Source organism: Mobula birostris, chromosome 13 (genome assembly GCF_030028105.1).
Source record: "Mobula birostris isolate sMobBir1 chromosome 13, sMobBir1.hap1, whole genome shotgun sequence".
Taxonomy (NCBI): domain Eukaryota; kingdom Metazoa; phylum Chordata; class Chondrichthyes; order Myliobatiformes; family Myliobatidae; genus Mobula; species Mobula birostris.
The window spans coordinates 96,555,196-96,580,492 of NC_092382.1; the positions used below are offsets into that span (position 1 = coordinate 96,555,196).

The window sequence follows — 25,297 nt, forward strand, 5'->3', positions numbered from 1 at the left end:
GTCAAATCCCGCGAGCGGTTCTCCCCAGTGCCTTCTCTCGCCCTCTCCCACCAAGCAAAGGGTCGACCCCAGCTCACAGCGGCGTCGGGCAGACCACGCACAGAGATCCGATTTCCCCCCCCCCCCCACACCCCCAGTCGGGCAGCTCACGTTCTAAGGCGCCCGCGCTCTCTCTCTCTAACCGTGACCCAAGCACCGCCTCTACAGAGAGGCCGCCACACGAGCGGCGAAAACTTCCGCGGGGCGTCACGCCAGCAAAGGTTAAGTGAGTAGGTCGGCAGGAGTGGCTCAGGGTGACCTGGAGCCTAGCGGAGGGAAGGAGGGCCTCACACACCCTTCTGGTCAAGGCGCGTCTGCACCCTGCTGCCCTCCCCGATCCATAACCACCAGTGTTAGTTCCGTGCGGTCGCCCCTCGCTCTCCGATTTTCCGAGGAGTAGAGATCCAGCCTGGCGAACCTCCCCTGCCAACTCCAGCCCAGGCTGCAGCTTCTGCACCCTTTCCAGCTCGGCGGCGTCCTCGCGATGATGTGGCCACCAAAAGTGGCGGTGGAGATCAGAACGTAAGAGATGGGAACAGGAGTTGGCCATCCGGCCCGTCGAGCCTACCCCGCCATTCAATAAGATCATGGCTGATCTGGCCACGGACTCATCTCCACCCACCTGCCTTTCCCCCGTAACCCTTAATTACCTGACTGCAAAAATCTATCCAAACTTGTCTTAATTATGACGAAGGGTCTCGGCCTGAAACGTCGACTGCACCTCTTCCTAGAGATGCTGCCTGGCCTGCTGCGTTCACCAGCAACTTTGATGTGGACTACTGTACGATGATGTGTGTGCTCTCCTGTCACACAGAACATAAGAATTAGGAGCAGGAGTTGGCCATCTGGCCTGCTATTCAATAAGATCATTGCTGATCTGACCATGGGCTCATCTCCACCTATCTGCCTTTCACCCATAACCCTTAATTCTTCTACTGTGCAAAGATCTATCCAATCTTGTCTTAAATATATCGACTGAGGCAGCCTCCACTGCTTCAGTCATCTGCCGGTACACCAGTAGTAGAAGTACAACTGGGTGAGTGGACTCTTCCAAAATGTGGGTTTGGTTGATGGGTCCTCGATTGGTAAAGGTGTTAAAGGTTACGGAAAGAAGACTGGAGAATGAGGCTTTATTAATAAGTAGTTTATTGATCCCGAGAGGAAAATTATTTCATTACAGCAGCTACATTTAAAATTATATTAACTAATAGTGAGTACTGAATAATAACATACGCAGTAACAATTTGCCAATGTGCAATAATGCAGGAAATAGTAAAACTGAGACTACTGTACTATGATGTATGCATCCCTGTCGCACAGAACGTAAGAAATAGGAGCAGGAGTCAGCCATCTGCTCCGCCGTTCAATAAGACCATAGCTGTTCCGACCACGGACTCATCTCCACCTACCCGCCTTTCCCCATAACCCTTAATTCCCCTACTATCCAACCTTGTCTTAAATATATTTACTGAGGTAGCCTCCACTGCTTCAGTCATCTGACTGTACACCAGCAGTCGAAGTACAGCCGGGTAGGTCAGCACCCTCTGGGGGGGGGGGGGGAATGCAGTTCCTTGTCATCTCCCTCCAAAATTACCTGACACCCCCCCCCCCCCCAAATCTTGAGGCCACGTCCCCCTATATTTATCAGTACGAAGATGAGGGACATTCGAGAGGCTCTCAGATCGGACCAAGGGTGAAAGCAAAGCGGAGGGCTCTCCCCTTTCACCTTTCCCCATTCCCATTTCCCTCTCTCGCCTTATCTGTTTACCAGCCTATCACCTACCTCTCTCTGATGCTCATCTCCCTTTCCCTTTCTTCCATGGCCTTCTGTCTTCTCCTACCAGACTCCTCCTTCCCAGCTCTTCATTTCACCCTTCCCTCTCCTCCTCCCCCCCCCCCACCCAACTTTCTTACTGTGATGCCTCATCCTTTTTTCTCCAGTCCTACTGAAGAGTCTCGGCCCGAAACGTCGACTGTTTACTCTTTTCCATAGATGCTGCCTGGCCTTCTGAGTTCCTCCAGCATTTTGTGTGCGTTGCTTCTATTTCCAGCATCTGCAGATTTCCTCTTGCTTGTGAATAGCTTTCTTCCAATCTTACATAGAACATAGAAATCTACAGCACATTACCGGCCCTTCGGCCCACAATGTTGTGCTGACCATGTAACCTAGTCTAGAAACTGCCTAGAATTTCCTACCGCATAACTCTGTTTTTCTAAACTCCATGTACCTTTCTCAGAGTCTCTTAAAAGACCCTATTGTATCCACTTCTACCATTGTCGCCGGCAGCCCATTCCACGCACCCACCATTCCCTGTGTAAAAATACTTACCCCTGACATCCCCTTGGTACCTATTCCCAAGCACCTTAAAACTATGCCCCCTCCAACCCCCTCCCCCCTCATGTCAGCCATTCCAGCCCTGGGGAAAAAGCCTCTGACTACTCACGCGATCAATGCCTCTTATCATCTTGTACACCTCTATCAGGTCACCTCTCATCCTCCGTCGCTCCAAGGAGAAAAAGCCATCTGTGGAATTCTCTGCCCAATGAAGCAGTGGAGGCTGCCTCAGTAAATATATTTCAGACAAGGTTGGATAGATTTTTGCACGGTCGGGGAATGAAGGGTTACGGGGGAAAGGCAGGTAGCTGGAGATGAGTCCGTGGCCAGAGCAGACGTGATCTTATTGAATGGCGGGGCAGGCTCGATGGGCCAGATGGCCGACTCCTGCTCCTATTTCTCACGCTGTCATGACGAACGAGAGCTGGGCGGTAGACGTCGTCCACACGGACCTCGGTTAAGAGTTCTGAAGAGGTCCTGCATGCTCATGATGATCCAGAAGGTGCGGTCTCATGGGATCTTGGTTGAGCCAGACTGGGACCGTGGGGCTGCGCGGTGGTGTAGCGGTCAGCACAGCGGTTTACAGTGCGAACGACTCCGGTTCGATTCCCGCCACTGCCCGCAGGGAGTTGGTGCGTTCTCCTCCCCGTGACCGCCTGGGTTTGCTCCCATTTCCTCCCAGAGTCCAAAGGCGTACCGGTTGGCAGGTTAATCGGTCATCATAGATTGTCCCCTGATGCGGCTAGGGGCTGTCGGGCAGCGGGCGTCGAAAGGCCGAAGGGCCTGTTCTGAGCCGTATCCCAATGAATAAATAAAATTGTTCCTGGCACTTGTAGCGCGGCTGTACGGAGGGATTTGGGGGTCGAAATCCAGGGCTCCCAGAAAGTGGCAACACAGGAAGAATGGGTTACGGCATTCCTGCTTTCATCGGTCAGGGCGCTGAGGGTCAGCCAGTCGTGTTAAGGCTATCTGAAACTTTGGTTAGGCCAATTCGAGGTATTATTCCCCGAAACCTTTCTTATCCACACACCTGTTCTCCTAAACCTTTCCTATCCGTACACCATTTTCCCCCGGAACCTTTGCAGTCCGTGCCCCCGTTCCCCTCAACCTTTCCGGTCCATACCCCCGTTCCCCTCAACCTCTCCTGTCGGTACCCCCATTCACCTCAACCTTTATGGCCCGTATCCCTGTACTTCGGAACCTTTCCCGTCCGTATCGCCGTTTCCCTCAATCTTTCCTGTCCGTACCCCTGAACCTTTCCGGTCCATACCCCGGTTCCCCTCAAACTTTCCCGTCCGTACCCCCGTTCCCCTCAACCCTTCGCGTCTGTACCCCCGTTCCCCTCAACCTTTCCCATCCGTACCCCCGTTCCCCTCAACCCCTCCCGTCCGTACCCCTGTTCTCCTCAACCCTTCCCGTCCGTACCCCTGTTCCCCTCAACCTTTCCCGTCCATACCCCTGTTCCCCTCAACCCTTCCCGTCCGTACCCCTGTTCCCCTCAACCCTTCCCGTCCGTACCCCTGTTCCCCTCAACCTTTCCCGTCCGTACCCCTGTTCCCCTCAACCTTTCCCGTCCGTACCCCTGTTCCCCTCAACCCTTCCCGTCCGTACCCCTGTTCCCCTCAACCCTTCCCGTCCGTACCCCCGTTCCCCTCAACCGTTCCCGTCTGTACCCCCGTTCCCCTTAACCTTTCCCGTCCGTACCCCTGTTCCCCTCAACCCTTCCCGTCCGTACCCCCGTTCCCCTCAACTGTTCCCGTCCGTACCCCCGTTCCCCTCAACCGTTCCCGTCCGTACCCCCGTTCCCCTTAACCTTGCAGCCTGGTTGAGGGTCCGGTTCGAATGCGCCCGTTTCCACTCGTTCGTTACAGGAAAGGTCCGGGGGCGGGGTGGGGGGGGCGTGGTGGTGGTGCTTTGGAGACCGGGCTTGAGGACGCGAGCGGTGAGGGGGGTCAACGTCACTGGAGCACAGAAGCGTATTAATGGTTCAGCAAGGGCTGGCGGGCCTGCTGGCCCATCTCTTGTCCATGCCGAACTATGATTCTGCCTGGTTACGATTTCACCAGTCTCCACCCATCTGCAGTGCACTGACCCTCGCAGTCAGACACCTCTCGCCCCACCGCTGTACTGTCCTAAGTAAAGCCACGGTACCTTGGAGTGGATTAGATTAGATTCAACGTTATTGTCATTGTGCTGAGTACAGATACAAAGCCAATGAAATGCAGTTAGCATCTGACCAGAAATGCAAGAGAATAGTGTTATTCACAAAATAACTGCAAGTAAAGAGTTAGTGCAACAGCACACAAATATAAAAGTACTGAGACAGTACAATACGGGTGCAATACTGCTTAACTCTGTGATGTGAGGTTCAGCAGGGTCACAGCCTCAGGGAAGAAGCTCTTCCTGTGCCTGCTGGTGCGGGAACGGAGGCTCCTGTAACGCCTACCGGATAGGAGGAGAGTAAAAAGTCCACGGTTGGGGTGAGATGAATCCCTGATAATGCTTTTCACCCTGCCCAGGCAGCGTTTATGGTAGATGTTCCCAATGGTGGGCAATTGGGTGCCGATAATCCACTGGGCAGTTTTCACCACCCGCTGGAGTGCTTTGCGGTCTGATACGGGACAATTGCCATACCACACTGAGATGCAGTTGGTGAGTATGCTCTCAGTGGTACAGCGGTAAAAGTCCGTCAGTATCCCGGGACAGAGGTGAGCTTTCTTGACGCTCCGCAGGAAACAGACGCCGTTGCACATTTTCAATCAGGGTGGAGGAGTTCAGGGACCAGGTGAGATCCTCGGCTCAGCTCATCGAGCCTGCTCTGCCGCTTTGTCATGGCCGACCCTGGACCCCCACCCAGCCCCACGCGCACACACGCCTGCCTTCGCGCCAGACCCTGAGCTGGGGGGGAGGGAGTAGCTGTGTGCTTCCTGTCACTCGGCCGACAGTTCGGCAGAGGGAGGCTTCTCACGGACCCGCGATCCTGCCTCCCCCCCCCCCCCTCCCAGGCGGCCGTCCCTCTCCATGTGTGACAGGGCTTTTTTTTTAACCTCCTTGCCAAAAAAACATGCAGCGAGTGGCTGTTCTGTGAGCGAAAGCGTCTTGTTAAATCCACTCACTGGATGTTTTTGGCGCCATTCTTTGTAAACTCCAGAGTCTGTTGTGCATAAAAATCCCAGGAGGTCATCGGTTTCTGAGATAATCAAATCACCCTGGGCGGCACCTAATTAATGAGCTTGTTTATTTCGGCTTTTTTCTGTGCCGGACGCGCTGCGGCTGGCACTGCACGACTGGTGGCAATTCAACATGCAACCACCATTCCACAGGGCAGCTTGTTCCACACTCTCGCCCCCTTCTTCCCCCCCCAACCCCACCCCAGGCCAAACCCCAGTGACGAATATCCTCCCCAGGTTCCCCTTGAATATTTTGTCTTTCACCCAGCCTCATAGGCGAGGGGGGGAGTGGGAATGAAATCGTGCAGACGTGGATTGCTTCATCTGCAGTGGCGAAGGTCGCGGGGAAACCCGGTCGGATTTTATGAGCTGGTGGGAGACGGCCAGGGTCGAAATAGCTGACAGTCGGGGGGGGTGGGGGTAAGTTAGAAAGAGGTGGGCAGAACAGTGCACTGCCGGGATGCCTAGCACGAGGGTAGGTTTTAACCAGAGCGAGACTCGCCCGGTAAACGAAGACTGCTGGTGGAGCAGACGGCTTCCGGGCGCGGGTGTACAGACCCTGAAAGTGGCAAGAGCAGGCCGGCGGAACGGGTGTCCGGCATCCTTGCGCTCGTCGGCGAGGCAGTAAGTTGCAGAGTTCAGGGAGAGGCGGGTGCGTGGACGCAGAGGCTGGCGAAGGGGCTCGCCCTTGTCGGCCGGAGCGGTACGCCAGGGGGATGATATGGCCGTCCCAGTTTCTCGGCGCCGGGCTCGTGCCTCTGGTATCCCCTGGCCGCTTGGAAAGTAGGCCGTTGAGCCGAGACGGGCGCTGGGGTTGCCGGACGCTCCTGAGGCTCTGGCGCAGCGTCGGATCTGTCGGCGTGGAGCAGAGAGCGGGTTTTGTCAATCCGGCGGGCGCGGGGCATGCTGGGAGTGGACAACGGGCAGGGGGGGGCAGGGCAGGAGTGTCGAGGTGGGGATTGCACACAAACCCTGCCCGTGCCCCACGCGATCTTGTGTACCTGCATAAGCTCGCCCCCTCGGTGCCCAAAGCTCCAAGTGATGAAGCCCAACCAGCCTTCCCCTGGTAACTTAAGTCCCTGGAGCCCTGGTGACACCCCGGTGGATGCTAACGGCACGCCTTCCAATTTCGTAGTGTCGATTCTTGAGGAGGTGCTCATGGCGTGAGGTTAATTTTGGCTTTGCTCCATTACCGGTACACTTTTCCTTTAACCTATGATCACCCTTATTTAATTTACTTTTACCTACACCGAAGGATTCATACTCTGGAATTATTCTTGAGCTTTGACTTTGAACTTCGAAGAAATCAGCCAAGAAATAGGTACGAGATCCTAGAAAGGGGAAAGACTCCCGACGGTAATGGGAGAGAAAAAGGTGAACCTAAGCAAAATGAATGAACTTACGACACATTGTCGAATCTGTTAAGTGAAAAATTTGAGGAACAACGTCAAAGTTTCAAAGAAGAGTTAAAGTCAATGTCGGATTCTTTTAAATCGCTTGGCCACGAAGTTAAGCAGCGACGAAACGAAACTGCAGAATTGGAGGAGGAAGCTCGCAGGAGGGATCAGTTTCGTAGCGTCTCCCCTGTGACGGGGCGAGCAAAAAGGAACGTAAAAACTGCAGGCGATGTCCAAGTGGGTCCCCACCGTCGTGCAATGCGCCGTGCCCCCTGGCAGAGCATGTCTTCCCCCTCCCAGCACCGCAAGTTCGACAGGTCGAAAGAGCTGAGAGCAGGGGAGCCCAACCCGGCTGATGGTTGCGGTCCATGGCATGACAGTCTTTTGGGAGCCCCCAGTTGGGGGGGGAAGTGCGGGCCAAGCCTCGGGGAAACCGGGGCGAAGCCGATGCAGGGGTCTCGGCTGCACAGGGCGGTGGGGCTGAAGGGGCCCGTGCGTGTGTGTTTGCGCGTGGTGTAACACTTCAGCGCCAGGCGCAGCTTCGTGATCCTGCTTCTGCTCCAGCTCTGGGGCTCAGGCGCGTCGTGCGGCTGCTCACCCCAGCAGGTTTCAGCATCCGCGCCGGCTCTGTTTCCACCCCCACCGCGCCCCCCCCCCCCCCCCCCGCCGTACTCACTCTTGCCTCCTTCTCTCCACAGCGACCTGCAGCGGCTGGGTACGTCTCCCAGAGGTAAGTTCCTGTTGTGCATGTCCTCCTTCCCCCGCGGTTCTTGCCTGAACGGCCGAGACCCCCCACCCACCTTCGACATCTGGTCCGTCTCTCTTTTCCCGGCCTCCCTGTCTCAGGGCAGAACACCCTCCCCCTCACTCCCTGACTCACTCTCCCTTCCCCTCACTCCCTGACTCCCTCTCCCTTCCACCCTCACTCCCTGACTCGCTCTCCCTCCCCCTCACTCCCTGACTAGCTCTCCCTCCCCTTCACTCCCTGACTAGCTCTCCCTCACTCCCTGACTCACTCTCCCTCCCCCTCATTCCCTCACTCGCTCTCCCTCCCCCCCTCACTCCCTGACTCGCTCTCCCTTCCTCCCCTCACTCCCTGACTCGCTCTCCCCTCCCCCCTCACTCCCTGACTCGCTCTCCCCTCCCCCCTCACTCCCTGACTCGCTCTCCCCTCCCCCCTCACTCCCTGACTCGCTCTCCCTCCCCCCTCACTCCCTGACTCGCTCTCCCTCCCCCCTAACTCCCTGACTCGATCTCCCTCCCCCCTCACTCCCTGACTCGCTCTCCCTCCCCCCCTCACTCCCTGACTCCCTCTCCCACCCCCTCACTCCCTGACTCGCTCTCCCTCCCCCTCACTCCCTGACTCGCTCTGCCTTCCCCCTCACTCTCTGACTCGCTCTGCCTTCCCCCCCCACTCCCTGACTCGCTGTCCCTCCCCCCTCACTCCCTGACTTGCTCTCCCTCCCCCCACAATTCCGTGACACCCTGTCCCTTCTCCCCTCACTCCGTGACTCCCTCTCCCTTCCACCCTCACTTCCTGACTCCCTCTCCCTTCCACCCTCACTCCCTGACTCGCTCTCCCTCCCCCTCACTCTCTGACTCGCTCTCCCTCCCCCTCACTCTCTGACTCGCTCTGCCTTCCCCCTCACTCTCTGACTCGCTCTCCCCTCCCCCCTCACTCCCTGACTCGCTCTCCCCTCCCTCCTCACTCCCTGACTCGCTCTCCCCTCCCTCCTCACTCCCTGACTCGCTCTCCCCTCCCTCCTCACTCCCTGACTCGCTCTCCCCTCCTCCTCACTCCCTGACTCGCTCTCCCCTCCCCCTCACTCCCTGACTCGCTCTCCCCTCCCCCCTCACTCCCTCACTCGCTCTCCCTCCCCCCACTCCTTGACTCGCTCTCCCCCCCCCCTCACTCCCTGACTCGCTCTCCCTCTCCCCGCATTCCCTGAATCGCTCTCCCTCTCCCCGCATTCCCTGAATCGCTCTCCCTTCCCCCCCTCACTCCCTGACTCGCTCTCCCTTCCCCCTCACTCCCTGACTCCCTCTCCCTTCCACCCTCACTTCCTGACTCCCTCTCCCTTCCACCCTCACTCCCTGACTCGCTCTCCCTCCCCCCGCACTCCCTGACTCGCTCTCACTCCCCCTCACTCCCTGACTCGCTCTCCCTCCCCCCCTCACTCCCTGACTCGCTCTCCCTCCCCCCCTCACTCCCGGACTTGCTCTCACTCCCCCCCTCACTTCCTGAATCACTCTCCCCTCCCACTCACTCCCTGACTCGCTCTCCCTCCCCCTCACTCCTTGACTCGCTCTCCCTTCCTTCCTCAGTCCTTGACTCCCTCTCCCCTCCCCCCTCACTCCCTGACTTGCTCTCCCTCCCCCTCACTCCCTGACTCGCTCTCCCTCCCCCCTCACTTCCTGACTCCCTCTCCCTTCCTTCCTCAGTCCTTGACTCCCTCTCCCCTCCCCCCTCACTCCCTGTCTCCCTCTCCCTCCCCCTCACTCCCTGACTCGCTCTCCCTCCCCCTCACTCCCTGACTTGCTCTCCCTCCCCCTCACTCCCTGACTCGCTCTCCGCTCCCCCTCACTCCCTGACTTGCTGTCCCTTCCCCTCTCTCCCACAGAACCTTCGACACCCCCCCCCCGCAGGATTTAGTTCATCCGGGCGTTGAACCGCCAGTTCAGCACAGCGTTTTGCGCTGCTGCTCGATGTCCCCTGCGATTGCACACTCAAGACCAGCTTTCTTCCCTCCCTGCCCTCGGACTCCTGAACCGATGGCCCCTCCCGCGCCTCCTTCCCGATGCTGCTGCCGTGCCCTCGAGCAGGTGCTGCTACCCTGGGATTGTTCATCGCACTGTTGTCGCGAGATTCAGTTGAAAAGCCTTCGACCGCGGGCGTCCGGGCAGATGTTTCCGCAGATACTGCGTTGAGGTAGTTTTAAAAAAAAGAAGTTTGCGTGATTTAGGAAGAGGTGTAGTCGACGTTTCAGGCCGAGACCCTTCGTCAGGACTAACTGAAGGAAGAGTTAGTAAGAGATTTGAAAGGGGGAGGGGGAGATCCAAAATGATAGGAGAAGACAGGAGGGGGAGAGATGGAGCCAAGAGCTGGACAGGTGATTGGCAAAAGGGGATACGAGAGGATCATGGGACAGGAGGTCCGGGGAGAAGGAGAAGAGGGAGGGGTGAAACCCAGAGGATGGGAAAGGAGATCCTCCTCTTAAGTCACAATAATAGACAAACACAATCTGCCTGAACTCCTAAGACAGAATTAGGCCATTTGGCCCATCGAGTCTACTTCGCCATTCAATCATGGCCGATCCTTTTCTCTATCTCCTCCTCAACGCCGGTGCCCGGCCTTCTTCCCGTAACCTTTGATGCCATGTCCAATCAAGAACCTATCAATCTCTGCCCTAAGTACACCCAACGACCCGGCCTCCACAGCTGCACATGGTAACAGGTTCCACAAATTCACCACCCTCTGGCTGAACAAAATTTCTCTGCATCCCTGTTTTAACTGGACGCCCACACAAAATAATCTGCAGGTGCTGTTGTCAAAGGGACACCCACAATGCGCTGGAGGAACTCAGCAGGTCAGTCAGCATCAGTTTTAACTGGACGCCTCTCTATCCTGAGGCTGTGCACTCTTGTCCTGGACTCCCCCACTATGGGAAATATCCTTTCCACATCTACTTTGTCTGGGCCTTTTAACGTTCGAAAGGTTTCAGTGAGAATCCCCCCCACCCCCCAAATTCCAGTGAGTACAGACCCAGAGCCATCAAATGTTCCTCATATGATAACCCGTTCATTCCCGGAATCATCCTTGTGAACCTCCTCTGAACCCTCTCCAATGCCAGCACATCTTTTCTTAGGTGAGGAGCCCAAAACTGTTCACGATGCTCAAGGTATACACATAAACAATTGTACTTCTCGTCAATACTGAGTGCACCATTCAAACAATCACAGTCTAGGTTCAAAAAAACTACGTGGACTTCTGAGTAATGCCTTCTACAAAAGCTATTTGGAGTCAGGTGTTCCAGTCAATGAGTTGAGATTGGAGGTGTGGGTTGCAGAGGTGTCCTGCCCCAGTTAAAAAAAAAAGACACACAAAGTCAGGTTACTGACAGAGCCTGCTCTGCTCAAGAAAGGTCTGTTTATGTGCACCATGCCTCGATCAAAACAACTTTCAGAGGACCTCAGAAGAGTTGCAGAGATACATGAAGCTGGAAAAGGCTACAAAAGCATTTCTAAAGACTGGAGTGTTCATCAGTCCGCAGTAAGGTGAATTGTCTACAAATTGAGGAAATTCAGTACTGTTGCTACTCTCCCAAAGAGAGGGCGTCCTGCAAAGTTCACACCAAGAGTACAAGGTGCACTGCTGAAGGAGCTGAAAGAGAACCCAAGGGTAACAGCAAAAGACCTGCAGAAATTTCTAAAACTTGCTGAAGTCTCTTATCCTGTGTCCACTATGTGAAACACTGAAGAAGAATGATGTTCATGGAAGGACACCTCAGAGAAAAATTAGTGGTCTTCAAAAAAAAACATTGCTGCATGCCTGAACTTTGCAAAAGACACTTGGATGTTCCGCGATGCTTCTGGGTCAAGGTCCTATGGACAGATGAGACAAAAGTTGAACTTTCTGGCAGATACGCATGGGGGAATGTTTGGAGGAAAAAGGACACTGCACACCAACACCAGAACCTCATCCCAACTGTGAAACACGGTGGACGGACCTTCATGGTTTTGGTCTGCTTTCCTGCCTTGGCCTGGTCAGCTTGCAGTCGTTGAGGGAGCAATGAATTGAAAATTGTATCAAGACATTCAACAGGAGAACGTCAGGGGAGTGGTCGGTCACCTGAAGCTTCATCGAAGTTGGATAGTGCAACGAGACAAGGATCCAAAAAGCGCAAGAGTAAACCAGCCACAGAATGGTCTACAAAGAAGATAATCGGTTACGTTGGAGTGGCCAAGTCAGGGCCCAAACCTTAACCCGGTTGAGGTGCTGTGGTATGACCTGACAGGGTTGTTCGTGCAAGGTATGGCAGAAATATTGATGGACTGAAACAGTTTTGCGTGGAGGAGTGGTCTAAAGTTCCTCCTCGCCATTGTGCGAGTCTGATCAGCGGTTGCAGGAAACGTTTGGTGGAGGCTGCTGCAGAAGGATGTTCCACCTGTTCTTAAGCACAAGACTTCACATGCTTTTTCCAGCCTGGACTGTGACTGATGAAAGACAAAGACATGGAAAGTACAAATGTTTGTGTGCAACTAGCTTAGGCAGATTGTGTTTGCCTCCCATTTTGACTTGAATAAAGGTCAGACCACGTTTTATGAGTAATTAATGCAGAAAACTAGGTAAATGCGAAGGGTCCGTAAATCTTTTCTTGCAACTGTCGCAGCACAATTAGGCCACTTCGCCCATTGAGTCCGCTGGGCCATTTCATCACGGCCGATTGCATTTTTTTTTCTCTCAGCCCCAACTTCCTGCTTCCCCCCCCCCATCATACCCTGACCCATCAAGAATCTATCAACTTCTGCCTTAAATATACATAAAGACAGCTGCCTGTGGCAACTAATTCCGCAGATTGCAAAGAAATTCCTCCTCATCTCTGCTCTGAAGGGATGCCCCTCTATTCTGAGGCTGTCCCCTCTGGTCTTAGATTCTCCCACCGCGGGAAGCATTCTCTCCGCATCCAATTCATCAAAACCTTTCACCGTTCGATCGGTTTCAATGAGGTCGCCCCCTGAATGCCGGTGAATACAGGCCCAGAGCCATCAAGCGCTCTTCCTGTGACCAGCCATTCAATCCTGGAGCCATTTATATACAGAGAGGGGGCCGGATAGAGGCCGGCAATATCATCAAGGACCCCACCCACCCTGCCTACGGACTGTTTGCCCCACTCCTATCAAGGGAGACGCTACGCAGCATCCACGCCCCGTCCACCAGGCTCAAAAATAGTTGCTTCCCTCAAGCCGTCAGGCTGATCAACGCCTCCCCCATTTAGACCATAAGACATAGGAGTAGAATGAGGCCATTCAGCTCATCGAGTCTGCCCCGCCATTCCACCATGGCTGATCCCGGATCCTACTCAACTCCACACAGCTGCCTTCTCGCCATATCCTTTGATACTCTGACCCATCAGGAAACGATTAACTTCCTCCTTAAATACACTCTCAGACTTGGCCTCCACCGCAGTCTGTGGCAGAGCATTTCGCAGATTCACTACACTTTGGCTAAAAAAAATCCTCCTTACCTCTGTCTGAGGGGTTGCCCCTCAATTTTGAGGCTGTGCCCTCTAGTTCTGGGCTCCCCCACCGCAGGAAACATCCTCCCCACATCCGCCCTATCTCGTCCTCTCAACATAGGTTTCAATGAGATGCCCCGGCATTCTTCTAAGTTCCAGTGAGTGAATGAGAAGGGGGACGTCGACTCAGACCACGAGAGGCCTGCGTCGGGCATTTTCACACCTTACAAGGCGCAGATTGGAAGTCTGTGTGTGGGGCCCCACTCCTCGCACAGACACTAGAGCAATGTGTGGTTAAGTGCCTTGCCCAAGGACACAAACACGCTGCCGCAGCTGAGGCTCGAACTAGCGACCTTCAGATCACTAGACGAACGCCTTAACCACTTGGCCATGTGCCCAATGAGAAGGTGTTGTTTTAAGTAAGACCATAAGGCATGGGAGTAGAATTAGTCCATCTGGACCATTGAGTCTGCTCCGCCTTTCAATCATGGCTGGTCCTTTTTTTTAATCTCCTCCCCAACCCCAGTTCCCGGCCGTCTCCCCGTAACCCTTGATGCCATGTCCAATCAAGAACCTATCAATCTCTGCCTTAAATACACCCAGTGACCCGGCCTCCACAGCTGCCTGTGGCAACAAATTACACAAATTCACCACCCTCTGGCTGAAGAAATTTCTCGGCATCTCTGTTTTGAAAGGGCGCCCCTCTATCCTGAGGCTGTGCCCTCTTGTCCTAGACTCCCCCACCATGGGAAACTTCCTTTCCACATTTACTCTGTCTCGGCCTTTCAACATTCAAAAGGTTTCAATGAGATCCCCCCTCATCCTTCTGAATTCCAGTGAGTACAGACCCAGAGCCATCAAATGTTCCTCGTGTGATAGCTCTTTCATTCCTGGATCGTCCTTGTGAACCTCCTTTGGACCCTCTCGAATGCCAGCATATCTCTTCTAAGATGAGGGGCCCAAAACTGTTCTCAACACTCAAGGTGAAGCCTCACCAGTGACTTATAAAGCCTCAGCAACACATCCCCACTTTTGTATTCTAGGCCTCTTGAAATGAATGCTAACGTGGTATTTGCCTTCCTCACCACCGACTCAACCTGCAAATTAACCTTCAGGGTGTCCTGCACAAGGACTCCCAAGTCCCTCTGCATCTCAGATTCCCGGATTTCCTCCCCGTTCAGAAAACAGTCCGCACATTTATTTCTCCTTCCAAAGTGCCTGACCGTGCATTTTCCAGAATTGCATTTCGTTTGCCACTTTCTTGACCACTCTCCTAATCTGCCCAAGTCCTTCTGCCTGTTTCCTCAACACCACCTGCCCCTCCACCAATCTGAACGTGACGTACGTGCCCAAGTGCCTTTTTAAACCTGGTAAGTGGCACCATTTTGTGTCCGTTGCTTCGGCTTTCCACCATCTGCAGAGCGTCAGAGTTGGAAGCCAATTTATTACCAAGGTGACACGGATGTCACCATATACAATCCTCGGGATTCATTTCCTTGCCGGCATTCTCAGTGAGCCTGTAAGCTGAAGACCACAGCAGAGTCAGTGAAAGGCCGCACCAACTTGGGCGGTCAGGCGTTGTGCAGAAGGCAACAGACTCTGCAAAGTCAGAAAGGAAAGAAATAAAAGTAATGAATAAACAAGCAACAGATACTCAGAGCAGGAGGTGAGGAGTCCCTGAGGGTGAGCCCATGGGTCACGGGAGCAATCCAACGATGGGACGAGACAAGTCATCCCCTTTGGTTCATGAGCCTGATGGTGGAGGGGGAATAACCGCCCCCGATCCCAGTTCCGAGAGCCCCAAGGCCTCCCGTAACCTTCTTCCTGGCGGCAGCAGCAAGGGGGAGACGGCGTGTCCCGAATTCCTTGCCTTTCGAAAACTGAGCTCGGCTCCAGCAGCTCATCCCGTCCCTCCCTCCGACCGTCCTCCTCCCGTGCCGGTGGAGCGGGCCCGCGGGCTGGCAGCTGGACTTCCATTCTGATGAGGCGAGGACGCGGTACCTTGGGTGTGTAATTGAGGACAGGGCGTAGACCGTGCGCGGCAGGGTCCCGGGATGTTCTGAGCGCCCTTAGGGTGCAAGTCTAATGAGCTTTGAATGGGGCCAGCGCAGGTGAACGTAGAAACGTAGAAAACCTACAGCACAATACAGGCCCATCGGCCCACAAAGCTGTGCCGAACATGTCCCTACCTTAGAACTACCTAGGCTTACCCCTAGCCCTCTATTTTTCTGAGCTCCATGTTCCTATCCATGATTCTCTTAAAAGACCCACCTCCACCACCGATGCCAGCAGCCCATTCCACACACTCACCACCCTCCGCGCAAAAATAACTCCCTGACATCTCCTTTGTAGGGAACGAAAATGAAAGCCCCATTTATTGTTAAGGACATTACCCCACCATCAGGGCATTTTCCCCCAACTCTGAACGCCTCTCCCTTCGGTTACACACCCTTCCCCACAAAGCCCCTCTCACGGCCTCCCCTCCCCTCTCTCTGCTGTGATGCCTTGTCACTAACACACTCTATCTCCCCACAAGGCCCCTCTCACTCTCCCCCCCCCCCCCACCTCACTCGGGCTGTCCCTTCTCTCTGTGGAGCTCTTGTCAGTATCTCGCTCACTGCCTCCCGCTCTCTGCACCATGCACCTCTCTTCACCACCCCTACCCCTTGCCACAGATCCACTGTCATTCCCTGACCCCCTTCCCCTCAGAAGCCCTCTCTCGTTCCCTGACCCCCTTCTCCCTCCCTGACCCCCTTCCCCCATGAATCCCCCTCTCCCTCCCTGACCCCCTTCCCCACGAAGCCCCCATCTCTCTCCCTGAACCCCTTCCCCACAAAGCCCCCTGTCCCTCCCTGACCCTCTTTGCCCACGAATTCCCCTCTCACTCCCTGACCCCCTAGAGGCTCCCTCTCCCTCCTTAACCCCCTTCCCCCACGGGGCCCCCTTCTCACACCCTGGCCCCCTTCCCCCGCGAGGCCCCCTTCTCACACCCTGGCCCCCTTCCCCCACGAGGCCCCCTTCTCACACCCTGACCGCCTTCCCCCACGAAGCCCCCCTCTCCCTCCTGACCCCATTCCCCAACAAGGCCCCCTCTCCCTCCCTGACCCCCTTCCCCCACAAGGCCCCCTCTCACACCCTGACCCCCTTGCCCCACAAGGCCACCTCTCACACTCTGATCCCCTTCCCCCACGAGGCCCCCTCACCAAATCACACTCTCTCCACCCCACCCCTTTCCTCACAGAGCCCCTCACACTGCCTTCCGTCCCGCTCTCCATGGATCCCCCTCGATGCCTCCCTCCTTTTTCCAGAGAGCCCCTGTCCCTACCTCAGTCGCTTGCTGCCTCCCGCTGTCCACCTCTGCACAGAGCCGTCCTCACACTCTGTCTCTCCCCTCGTCTGCGTGGATCCCCCGCAGCAAGCTCGTGCCCTCCCTCCTCACTCCTCACTCATGAAAGTGTTCCCCGTCCTTCCACTCTCCCCACAGACTCTCTCACTTCCGCCCTCCCTCTCCAGGGAGCCCGATTATCACCGGACTTTCCCACAAAGCACCTTCACTTCCTCTCCCCACAGCCCCTCACCCCCCCCTCCTTTTTTTTCTTTCTTTCTCTCTCTCTCTCTCTCTCTCTCTTTTCTCTCCCCCCCTTCTCTCTCTCCTCCTCCCCCCCTCCAGAGAGCCAGACATTCATAAATTAACTCACTCCCCCCTCTCCTTTCAGCCTCTCTCGAACTGAATATCCCACTCCGCACGGAGCCCCCCGTCACCCTGGCTCCCTCCCCCGTGCCCCGACAGCTCCTCTTGCAGTCCAGCTTATTCCGACCCCCTCCCTGCTCAGTGTCCCCCACCCCCACCCATAGGTCTCTGACCTGACCACCCCCTCCCTCTCTCCCCACAGCCCCTCACAGTGTCTACCTGTCTCTATCTCCCTCTCTCTCCGCACAGAACCCCTCACTCACTGGCTGCCCCCCGACACCAATTGCCTCCGTCCCTCGCGTTCTCTGCCCAGAGCCCGCCTGTCACTCTCTGACTCGGTCGTTCCGTCCCTTTCTCCTCCACCCCACCCCCCCACCCCCCCCCATCCCCAGACAACCCTGTTATCGTCGGGCTGCCTTCCTACATCTCTCCACTCGGAGCCTGTCGCTGTCGGAGTCGCTCACTCCTCCGTGGTCTCCCCTCCCCCCACCCGACCGACACACACACACACACACACACACACACACACACACACCCTCTCCCTCTCCCTCTCCCTCTCCCTCTCCCTCTCCCTCTCCCTCTCCCTCTCCCCTTTCTCCATAGAGACCAGTTATGAACTCCCTCACGCTCTCCTGACAGCCCCTATCAGCGACCGCCTGCTCTCCCCCCACGCTTTCTCCCCCCTCACTCTATGTGTGTGTGTGTGTGTGTCTCTTTCCTTCTCTGACTCTCTCCCTGCAGATCCCCTCCCAGACCTGCAGACGTTACACCCGACACCCATGGTGCTGATCAAGACGAGACCGGGCCGCGGCCGGTGGCGGGGGAAGGACGGTGACGGTGAGCCGGCGGGACCCGACCCGGAGACGGCAGGGGTGCCTGTGACCCGGTGGGAGACCCACTACTGGGAGAAGGCCTCACCCTCGGGCTTCCCGCCTCCCGACGGGGAGGGGAAGGCCCCGGGCCCCGCCGCGGCCGCGGCCAGCGGGGCGGAGGCGGAGACCATGCAGCTGATCTGCGAGTCCATCTGCGAGGCGACCCAGGGGCAGGACAGCAGCATCTCGCTGGAGGGTGAGTGAGGGGACGGAGGGGAGGGAGAGGTCAGTGAGACAGCCCCAGCAAGCAGAGAATCGGCGTCAAAATTCAAATTTATTGCTAAGTACATGTACTCAAGGCCACTCTATTAGGTACAGGAATGGAACCCGGTGCGGTCCCCTGCAAATCCTTTGCAAACGTTCAACATTTGTGTTCAGGGATGCTTTTCCACACGCCACTGTTGTAACGTGCCGATATTAGAGTTACGGTTGCTTTCCTGTCGGCTTGAAGCAGCCTGGCCTTTCTCCCCCCACACCTCTCTCATTCACAAGGCATTTTTGCCCACAGAACTGCCGCTCGCTGGGCGTTTCTGTTCCTGCTTTTCGCACCGTCCTCTGTAATCTCCAGAGACCGTTGTGCGTGAAGGTCCCAGCAGATCGGTCAGTTTATGAGGTACTCAAACCACCCCGTCTGGCGCCGACAGTCAGTCGCTGAGCCCGCGTTTCAATTCAGTAGGTACAGTTAACTTCAGAGAAGTGTGTACAATATACATGCTGAAATTGTTCTTCTTCGCAAGCATCCACAAAAACAGGAGAGTGCCCCAAAGAATGAATGACGGTTAAATGTTAGAACCGCAAAGCCCCCTGCCCAACTCCCCCCTCCCACGAATAAGCAGCAGCAAAGCAACGACCTCCCCCTACCCCCACCCAGCAAAGAAAGCATCTGCACCCTCCACCAAGCACTCAAGTGTGCAGCAAAGCATCACTAAAGACACAGACTTGCAGTACCCCAAAGACGACTCGTTCGCCCGGTATTTCGACATACCAAAGGCTCTCTCTCTCTCTTTTTCCCTAATAAGGGGAAGATGAGGTGTTCCCGTTTCACAGCGAGAGGGGAGACATAACAAAACAACTTGCTCGGCCTGAAACGTCGACTGTACCTCTTCCTAGAGACGCTGCCGGGCCTGCTGCGTTCACCAGCAATTTTTATGTGTGTTGCTTGAAATTCCAGCATCTGCAGGTGTCCTCGTGTTTGCCGATTTACGGTGTTAAAAGTCCGTTGCGTCGCTTTTTCCGAGCTCTGTGCCCAAAGAACTCGGGTCTCTGGGCAGCCAGCTCGCTGCTTTCGATCTTCCGTGTACTCCCATGAAAGATCGGGCGGTGGCATCGCCCTCAAACCCGCCCACCTCCAGAGCCATGAAAATCCGGTGCCCTGAAGGCGCGGTCGTCTTCCAGGCCGAGTCATGGTGTATGGAAAAGCGGCCGGTCGTGAGGTCCTGAGAGCGGGTCCCATTCCCCCAAAGAACTGAAGTCGGCCTGTAACTCCAGGTCAGGGTCTTCAAAAGAACCCTGAAAAGGGGAAAAGAAAAAGAGAGATATTAAAGGTACAAAGAGAGCTGCTTCTGAAGATGCAGGCAAAGGAGTCGCCGTTAGGCTCCATCGTCCCTGAGCTCCACTCCCCCGACCACATTTCTTCCCCCATTCTGATGTTTGGTCTGAACAACCACTGAACCTCTTGACCTCGTCCGCGTGCTTTTATGCTCAGTTGCTGCCACGTGATTGGCTGATCAGCAATGTTTGCATTAACGAGCAGGTGCACAGGTGTACCTCATAAAGTGGCCACTGTGTGTACGTCCCCACACACTACCTTGAGATTCAATTTCTTTTGGGCATTCACGGTAGAATAGAACAGGGGTCCCCAACCTTTTTTGCACCACGGACCGGTTTAATATTGACAATATTCTTGCGGACCGGCCGGCCAGGGGGGGTATTCAAATCGGGTTAAACTCGCCTCAATGTGTCTTTTACAGTTAGGGTCGCCAACTTTCTCACTCCCAAATAAGGGACAAAAGTAGCAGTCAAATCCCGGGACACTTGTGTTTATCCCAGGAAAGACTACCATGACCATGAAGCCTTGCGCGGGCACCTCTGTGCACATGCATGAAGTGCGCATGTGATACGTGCATGAGCATACGTGCTGAATTTTTTTCCCACTAATCGATTTTGCCTTCATCTTCCCGACAATACTGTACATACATTATTTCTACTTTATATAGGCTGAGTATTTATCATATCATTCCTACTTTTACTGTATGTTAGTGTTGTTTATTTTCAGTTTTATGTGTGATTTGGTATGATTGGTTAGGTTAATTTTTGGGTCTGGGAATGCTCGAAAAATTTTCCCATAAAAATTAATGGTGGTTGCTTCTTCACTTCACGCCATTTCGGCACGAAAGGTTTCATAGGAACGCTCTACCTTAGCTGGGGAAATACGGGACAAGGGCGGTCCCGTATGGGACAAACCAATTTAGCCCAATATACGGGATGTCCCGGCAAATAAGGGACAGTTGGCAACCCTATGTTCAACTTCAACAGTGCGTGACAGGGAATGAGGAAAGGTACAGCTGACTCGTATTGTTTCCTTGCGGCCCGGTAGCGCATGCTTTGCGGCCCGATACTGGTCCGCGGCCCAGTGGTTGGGGAACGCTGGAATAGAGAAATACAATATAATCAATGAAAAACTACACACGAAGACCGACAAACAACCAATGAGCAAAAGAAGGCAAACTGTGCAAATAAAAATCAAATAATGAATGGTACCGAGTAGGCACGTGAGTTGTGGTGTCTTTGAAAGTGAATCTTGCAGGTTGTAGAATCAGTTCAGAACTGAGGTGAGTGGAGATATCCACACCGGCTCATAAAAAGATAAGAAATAGGAGCAAGAATCAGCCTTCTGGCCAGTCAGGCCTGCTCCCCATTCAATAAGATCGTGGCTGATATGGCCACGGACTCATCTCCACCTACCTGCCTTTTTCTCCATAACTCTTAATTCCTGGACCGTGCAAAAATCTATCCAACCTTAAGTATACTTACTGAGGCAGCCTCCACAGCTTCATTGGGCAAAGATTTCCACAGATTCACCACCCTCTAGGAAAAGCAGTTCCTCCTCATCTCCATCCTAAATGTACTCCCCTGAATCTTGTGGTCATGTCCCCTAGTTCCAGTCTCGTACCAGTGGAAACAATTCATAATTTAATATGTTTCTATAAACTCTCCTCTCATTCTTCTGAATTCCAGAGAGTACAGTCCCAGGGGACTCAATCTCTTCTCATAGGTTAACCCCTTCATCTCTGGAATCAACCTGGTGAACCTCCTCTGCACTGACTCCAAAGCCAGTCTATCCTTCCTCAAGTATGGAGACTAGAACTGCACACAATACTCCAGGTGTGGCCTCACCAGTACCCTGTACAGTTGCAGCACGACCTCCCTGCTCTTGAATTCAATCCCTCTAGCAATGAAAGCCAGCATCCCCTTTGCCTTGATAGCCTTCTGCACCTGCAAACCAACCTCTTGCGATTCAGGCACAAGCACTCCCAAGTCCCTCTGCACAGCAGCAGGCTGCAATCTTTTGCCATTTAAATAGTAATCTGATCTTCCAGTTTTCCCTTCCAAAGTGGTTGACCCCGCAATCGAATCTATCAACAAATAATACTGAAAATGCGTCCTTGAAAGTGAGCAAATCGGTTGTGGAATCGGATCAGAACTGAGGCGAGTGGAGTTACCCACACTGGTTCAGGAGCCAGATTGTTGGTGGGTAATAACTGGTCCTGAACCTGGAGTTGTGTGGTCTGAGGCTCCTCGACCACCTTCCTTCATTTTTAAATCTTTTTTATTAATTATTATTGAAGATCAGCAAAAGAACATTAAAGTAATCAAGTCAACATTTCAATATGTACAATGGGAAATTAAATTATCAAACAACTGATTAACAAAGCTAAACAGTATATCAATAATAAGAAGAAAATATAAAATGTTAAAGCTATTTTTTTTTGGAAAACAGAAGGCAAAAAGAACCCCTACTAACCAAAACAAAAAAAAACCACGAAAAAAAAAACATTGGGAGCACAACCCTGGAGCTATACGCCATACAAACTTCCATAAAAGAAAAACATCAATCTGCCCACTCAAATCTATTTAAACAAGAATCAGAAGGGAACCATCTTAATTAACTCAAATCAGATGATAGTAGCGGGCAAAAGAACTCCACCTTTTCTCAAAGCCAAATCGAGGATCAAAAGTTTGACTTCTGATTTTCTCCTCCAGCTCCTTTCCTGATGGCAGCAGTGAGAGGAGAGCATGGGCGAGGTGCGGTTTTTGTGTGCCCGTGGCCCTTGCAGAAGTTTAATCAACCCTGCAGGTTTATTCACACTGACAGATGTCGTGAAGTGTGTGCTGTTGGGGCGGCGGCACAGTGCAGTGCACAAAATCGTTCGTGACGTGATGCAGGCGATCGTGGTCCCCTGACCACGACCGTTCTTGGCAAGTATTCCACGGAAGCGGATTTGCCGTTGCCGCCTTCTGGACGTCGTCTCTCCAAGACGGGAGCCCTCCCCCCCACCGGCCATTATCGATGCTCCTCGGAGATTGTCTGCCTGGCGCCAGTGGTCGCATAGCCAGGGCCTGTGATGTGCACTGGCTTTCACGTGACCCTGATCGGGGGCTAAGCCGGTGCTGCACCTTGCCCCAGGATGACCTGCAGGCCAGCAGATAGAAGGAGCACCTTGCACCTCTCCTTTGGTGGAGACGCGTCTCCACCCCACCACCCTAATGCATAAAACATAACCGTCCATAGCAATAAGAAGCACACATATTGCAAAAAGAGAGTCGAAATAGTGCGTCAGTGTTCATGGACTGCCTGGAAATCTGATGGCAGTGGAGAGGAAGCTGTTCCTAAAATCAATCAAACCAAGTTTAATTATCATTCCTACCACACCTGGATTACAGCTGAATGAGATGGTGTTCCCCTGGGGACAAGGTGCCAAACCTTCCAAATAGCGAGTCGCACAATTCAAAATAGCAAGCAAAGGAGCATATTCACTTTTTTAAAAAAAAACAGCACATACGCAGTCCAAGACCCTGAGTGGTAATGTCCAGCAGTCGATGGTGCAGTCTCCCAGCAGTGCACAGACGCACGCAATCCAGCCTGTCGTTCCACCACTCAAATGCAGGCTGGCAGCGGCGACGGGCGGGGAGAGGCCAGGCCCCAGCCCCAGCCGAGCCTGGACACCACGCTGTGGCACCTCTGTGTCTTCTCTCCAGGCACGCCCGAGACTTGAGGCCTAAAGTCCTCGCTACAGCCAAGGCCACGCAGCTCCCACTTGGTCTGAGTCCCCCACCCTCACCATTCAGGTGTAACAAGCCTGCGGTAACTCACATTACCACGGTGAATGCATATCTTCGGGCTCCTGTGCCTCCTCTCGGGTGGTAGTAATTGGAAAGGGGCCTGTCCTTGGTGGTGGTGGTGGCGGGCGCCACCTTTTCCTGAGGCATCGCCTTTCGAAGATGTCCCTGATGGTGTGGGAGGCTGGTACCCACGATGGAGCCAGCCGGGTCTGCGACCCTCTGTGGCTTCTTCCGATCCTGTGCAGTGGCCCCCCCCCCCCCGATCCCCCGTACATATGTTCACGCAGCCCGTCAAGACGCTGTCCTACGTCGAAATGTGCCTTGCATGGGGTTCACGACTTTTTTTACGCCACGGACCTCTGCCAATAACGGAGGGCCCCGTGGACCCCAGGTTGGGAAACCCTGTGCTAGAGTCTGTGCCGGAGGGTACGAGGGAGGGAGGGTGAGGAGAAAGGAGTGGGGTGCAAGGGAAGGGCCAGATGATCCCTGCATGAGAGCAGTACATCACTGGAGGCTGACTTGGGCAGGGAACGTTATGCCTATCTATTCTATATCTGTTGCAGAGAGACATTGATAGGATGCAGAAGTGGGCTGAGAAGTGGCCGATGGAGTTCAACCCGGGGAAGTGTGAGGTGGTACACTTTGGAAGGACAAACTCCAAGGCAGAGTACAAAGTCATAGTCATACTTTATTGATCCCCGGGGAAATTGGTTTTCATTACAGTTGCACCATAAATAATAAATTGTAATAAAACCATAAATAGTTAATAGTAATATGTAAATTATGCCATGAAATAAGCCCAGGACCAGCCTATTGGCTCAGGGTGTCTGACCCTCCAAGGGAGGAGTTGTAAAGTTTGATGGCCACAGGCAGGAATGACTTCCTATGACGCTCTATGCTGCATCTTGGTGGAATGAGTGTCTGGCTGAATGTACTCCTGTGCCCAACCAGTACATTATGTAGTGGATGGGAGACATTGTCCAAGATGGCATGCAATTTGGACAGCATCCTCTTGTCAGACACCACCGTCAGAGAGTCCAGTTCCATCCCCACAACATCACTGGCCTTACGAATGAGTACAAAGTAAATGGCAGGATACTTGCTAATGTGGAGGAGCAGAGGGATCGGAGGGTACATGTCCTTAGATCCCTGTAAGTTGCCTCACAGGTGGATAGGGTAGTTAAGAAAACTTATGGGGTGTTAGCTTTCATAAGTCAAGGGATAGAGTTTAAGAGTCGCGATGTAATGATGCAGCTCTATAAAACTCTGGTTAGGCCACACTTGGAGTACTGTGTCCAGTTCTGGTCACCTCACTATAGGAAGGATGTGGAAGCATTGGAAAGGTGCAGAGGAGATTTACCAGGATGCTGCCTGGTTTAGAGAATATGCATTATGATCAGAGATTAAGGGAGCTAGGGCTTTACTCTTTGGAGAGAAGGAGGATGAGAGGAGACATGATAGAGGTGTACAAGATAATAAGAGGAATAGATAGAGTGGATAGCCAGCGCCTCGTCCCCAGGGCACCACTGCTCAATACAAGAGGACATGGCTTTAAGGTAAGGGGTGGGAAGTTCAAGGGGGATATTAGAGGAAGGTTTTTCACTCAGAGAGTGGTTGGTGCGTGGAATGCACTGCCTGAGTCAGTGGTGGAGGCAGATACACTAGTGAAGTTTAAGAGACTACTAGACAGGTATATGGAGGAATTTAAAGTGGGGGGAGGGTTATATGGGAGGCAGGGTTTAAGGGTCGGCACAACATTGTGGGCCGAAGGGCCTGTACTGTGCTGTACTGTTCTATGTTTTCAATGTTCGATGAAATTGGTACTGGTTTGTCACGTGTCCGGATGGAGTGGAAAAGCTCGTCTTGCCATACTATCCATACAGATCAGTTCATTCCACAGTCCATTGAGGTGAGAGACAGGAAACGAGAAACGAGAACCGAGCACAGAATGAAGTGTTAACAGTTACTGTGAAAGTGCAGGCAGGCAGTCAGGCGCAAGATCATAATAAGGTAGATTGTGAGGTCAGGAATCCATCTTACTAGGGAACTGTTCAAAAATAATAATTTAAATTGATCATATCAATATTAATCATAGTATTAACTGTATTGATGTTGTTCATATTAATATTGATCATATTAATATTAATTGTTTTAACATTGATCATATTAATGGTAATCATATTAATATTGATCCCGTGGGAAATTATTTAATTG

At 53.7% G+C, this 25,297-nt stretch overlaps 1 protein-coding gene across 1 annotated transcript in view; it reads left to right on the plus strand.

The window, feature by feature from the left end:
* Positions 1 to 7,605: 7,605 nt before the first annotated feature.
* The window catches only part of LOC140207195 (E3 ubiquitin-protein ligase ZFP91-like), a 67,931-nt gene continuing 50,239 nt past the window's right edge, over positions 7,606 to 25,297 (plus strand). The window contains exons 1-2 of the mRNA XM_072275556.1: positions 7,606 to 7,671; positions 17,610 to 17,936. Of these exons, the coding sequence (XP_072131657.1) occupies positions 17,648 to 17,936 (289 nt within the window). The 5' untranslated portion in view covers positions 7,606 to 7,671; positions 17,610 to 17,647. The remainder of the gene's footprint in view (positions 7,672 to 17,609; positions 17,937 to 25,297) is intronic.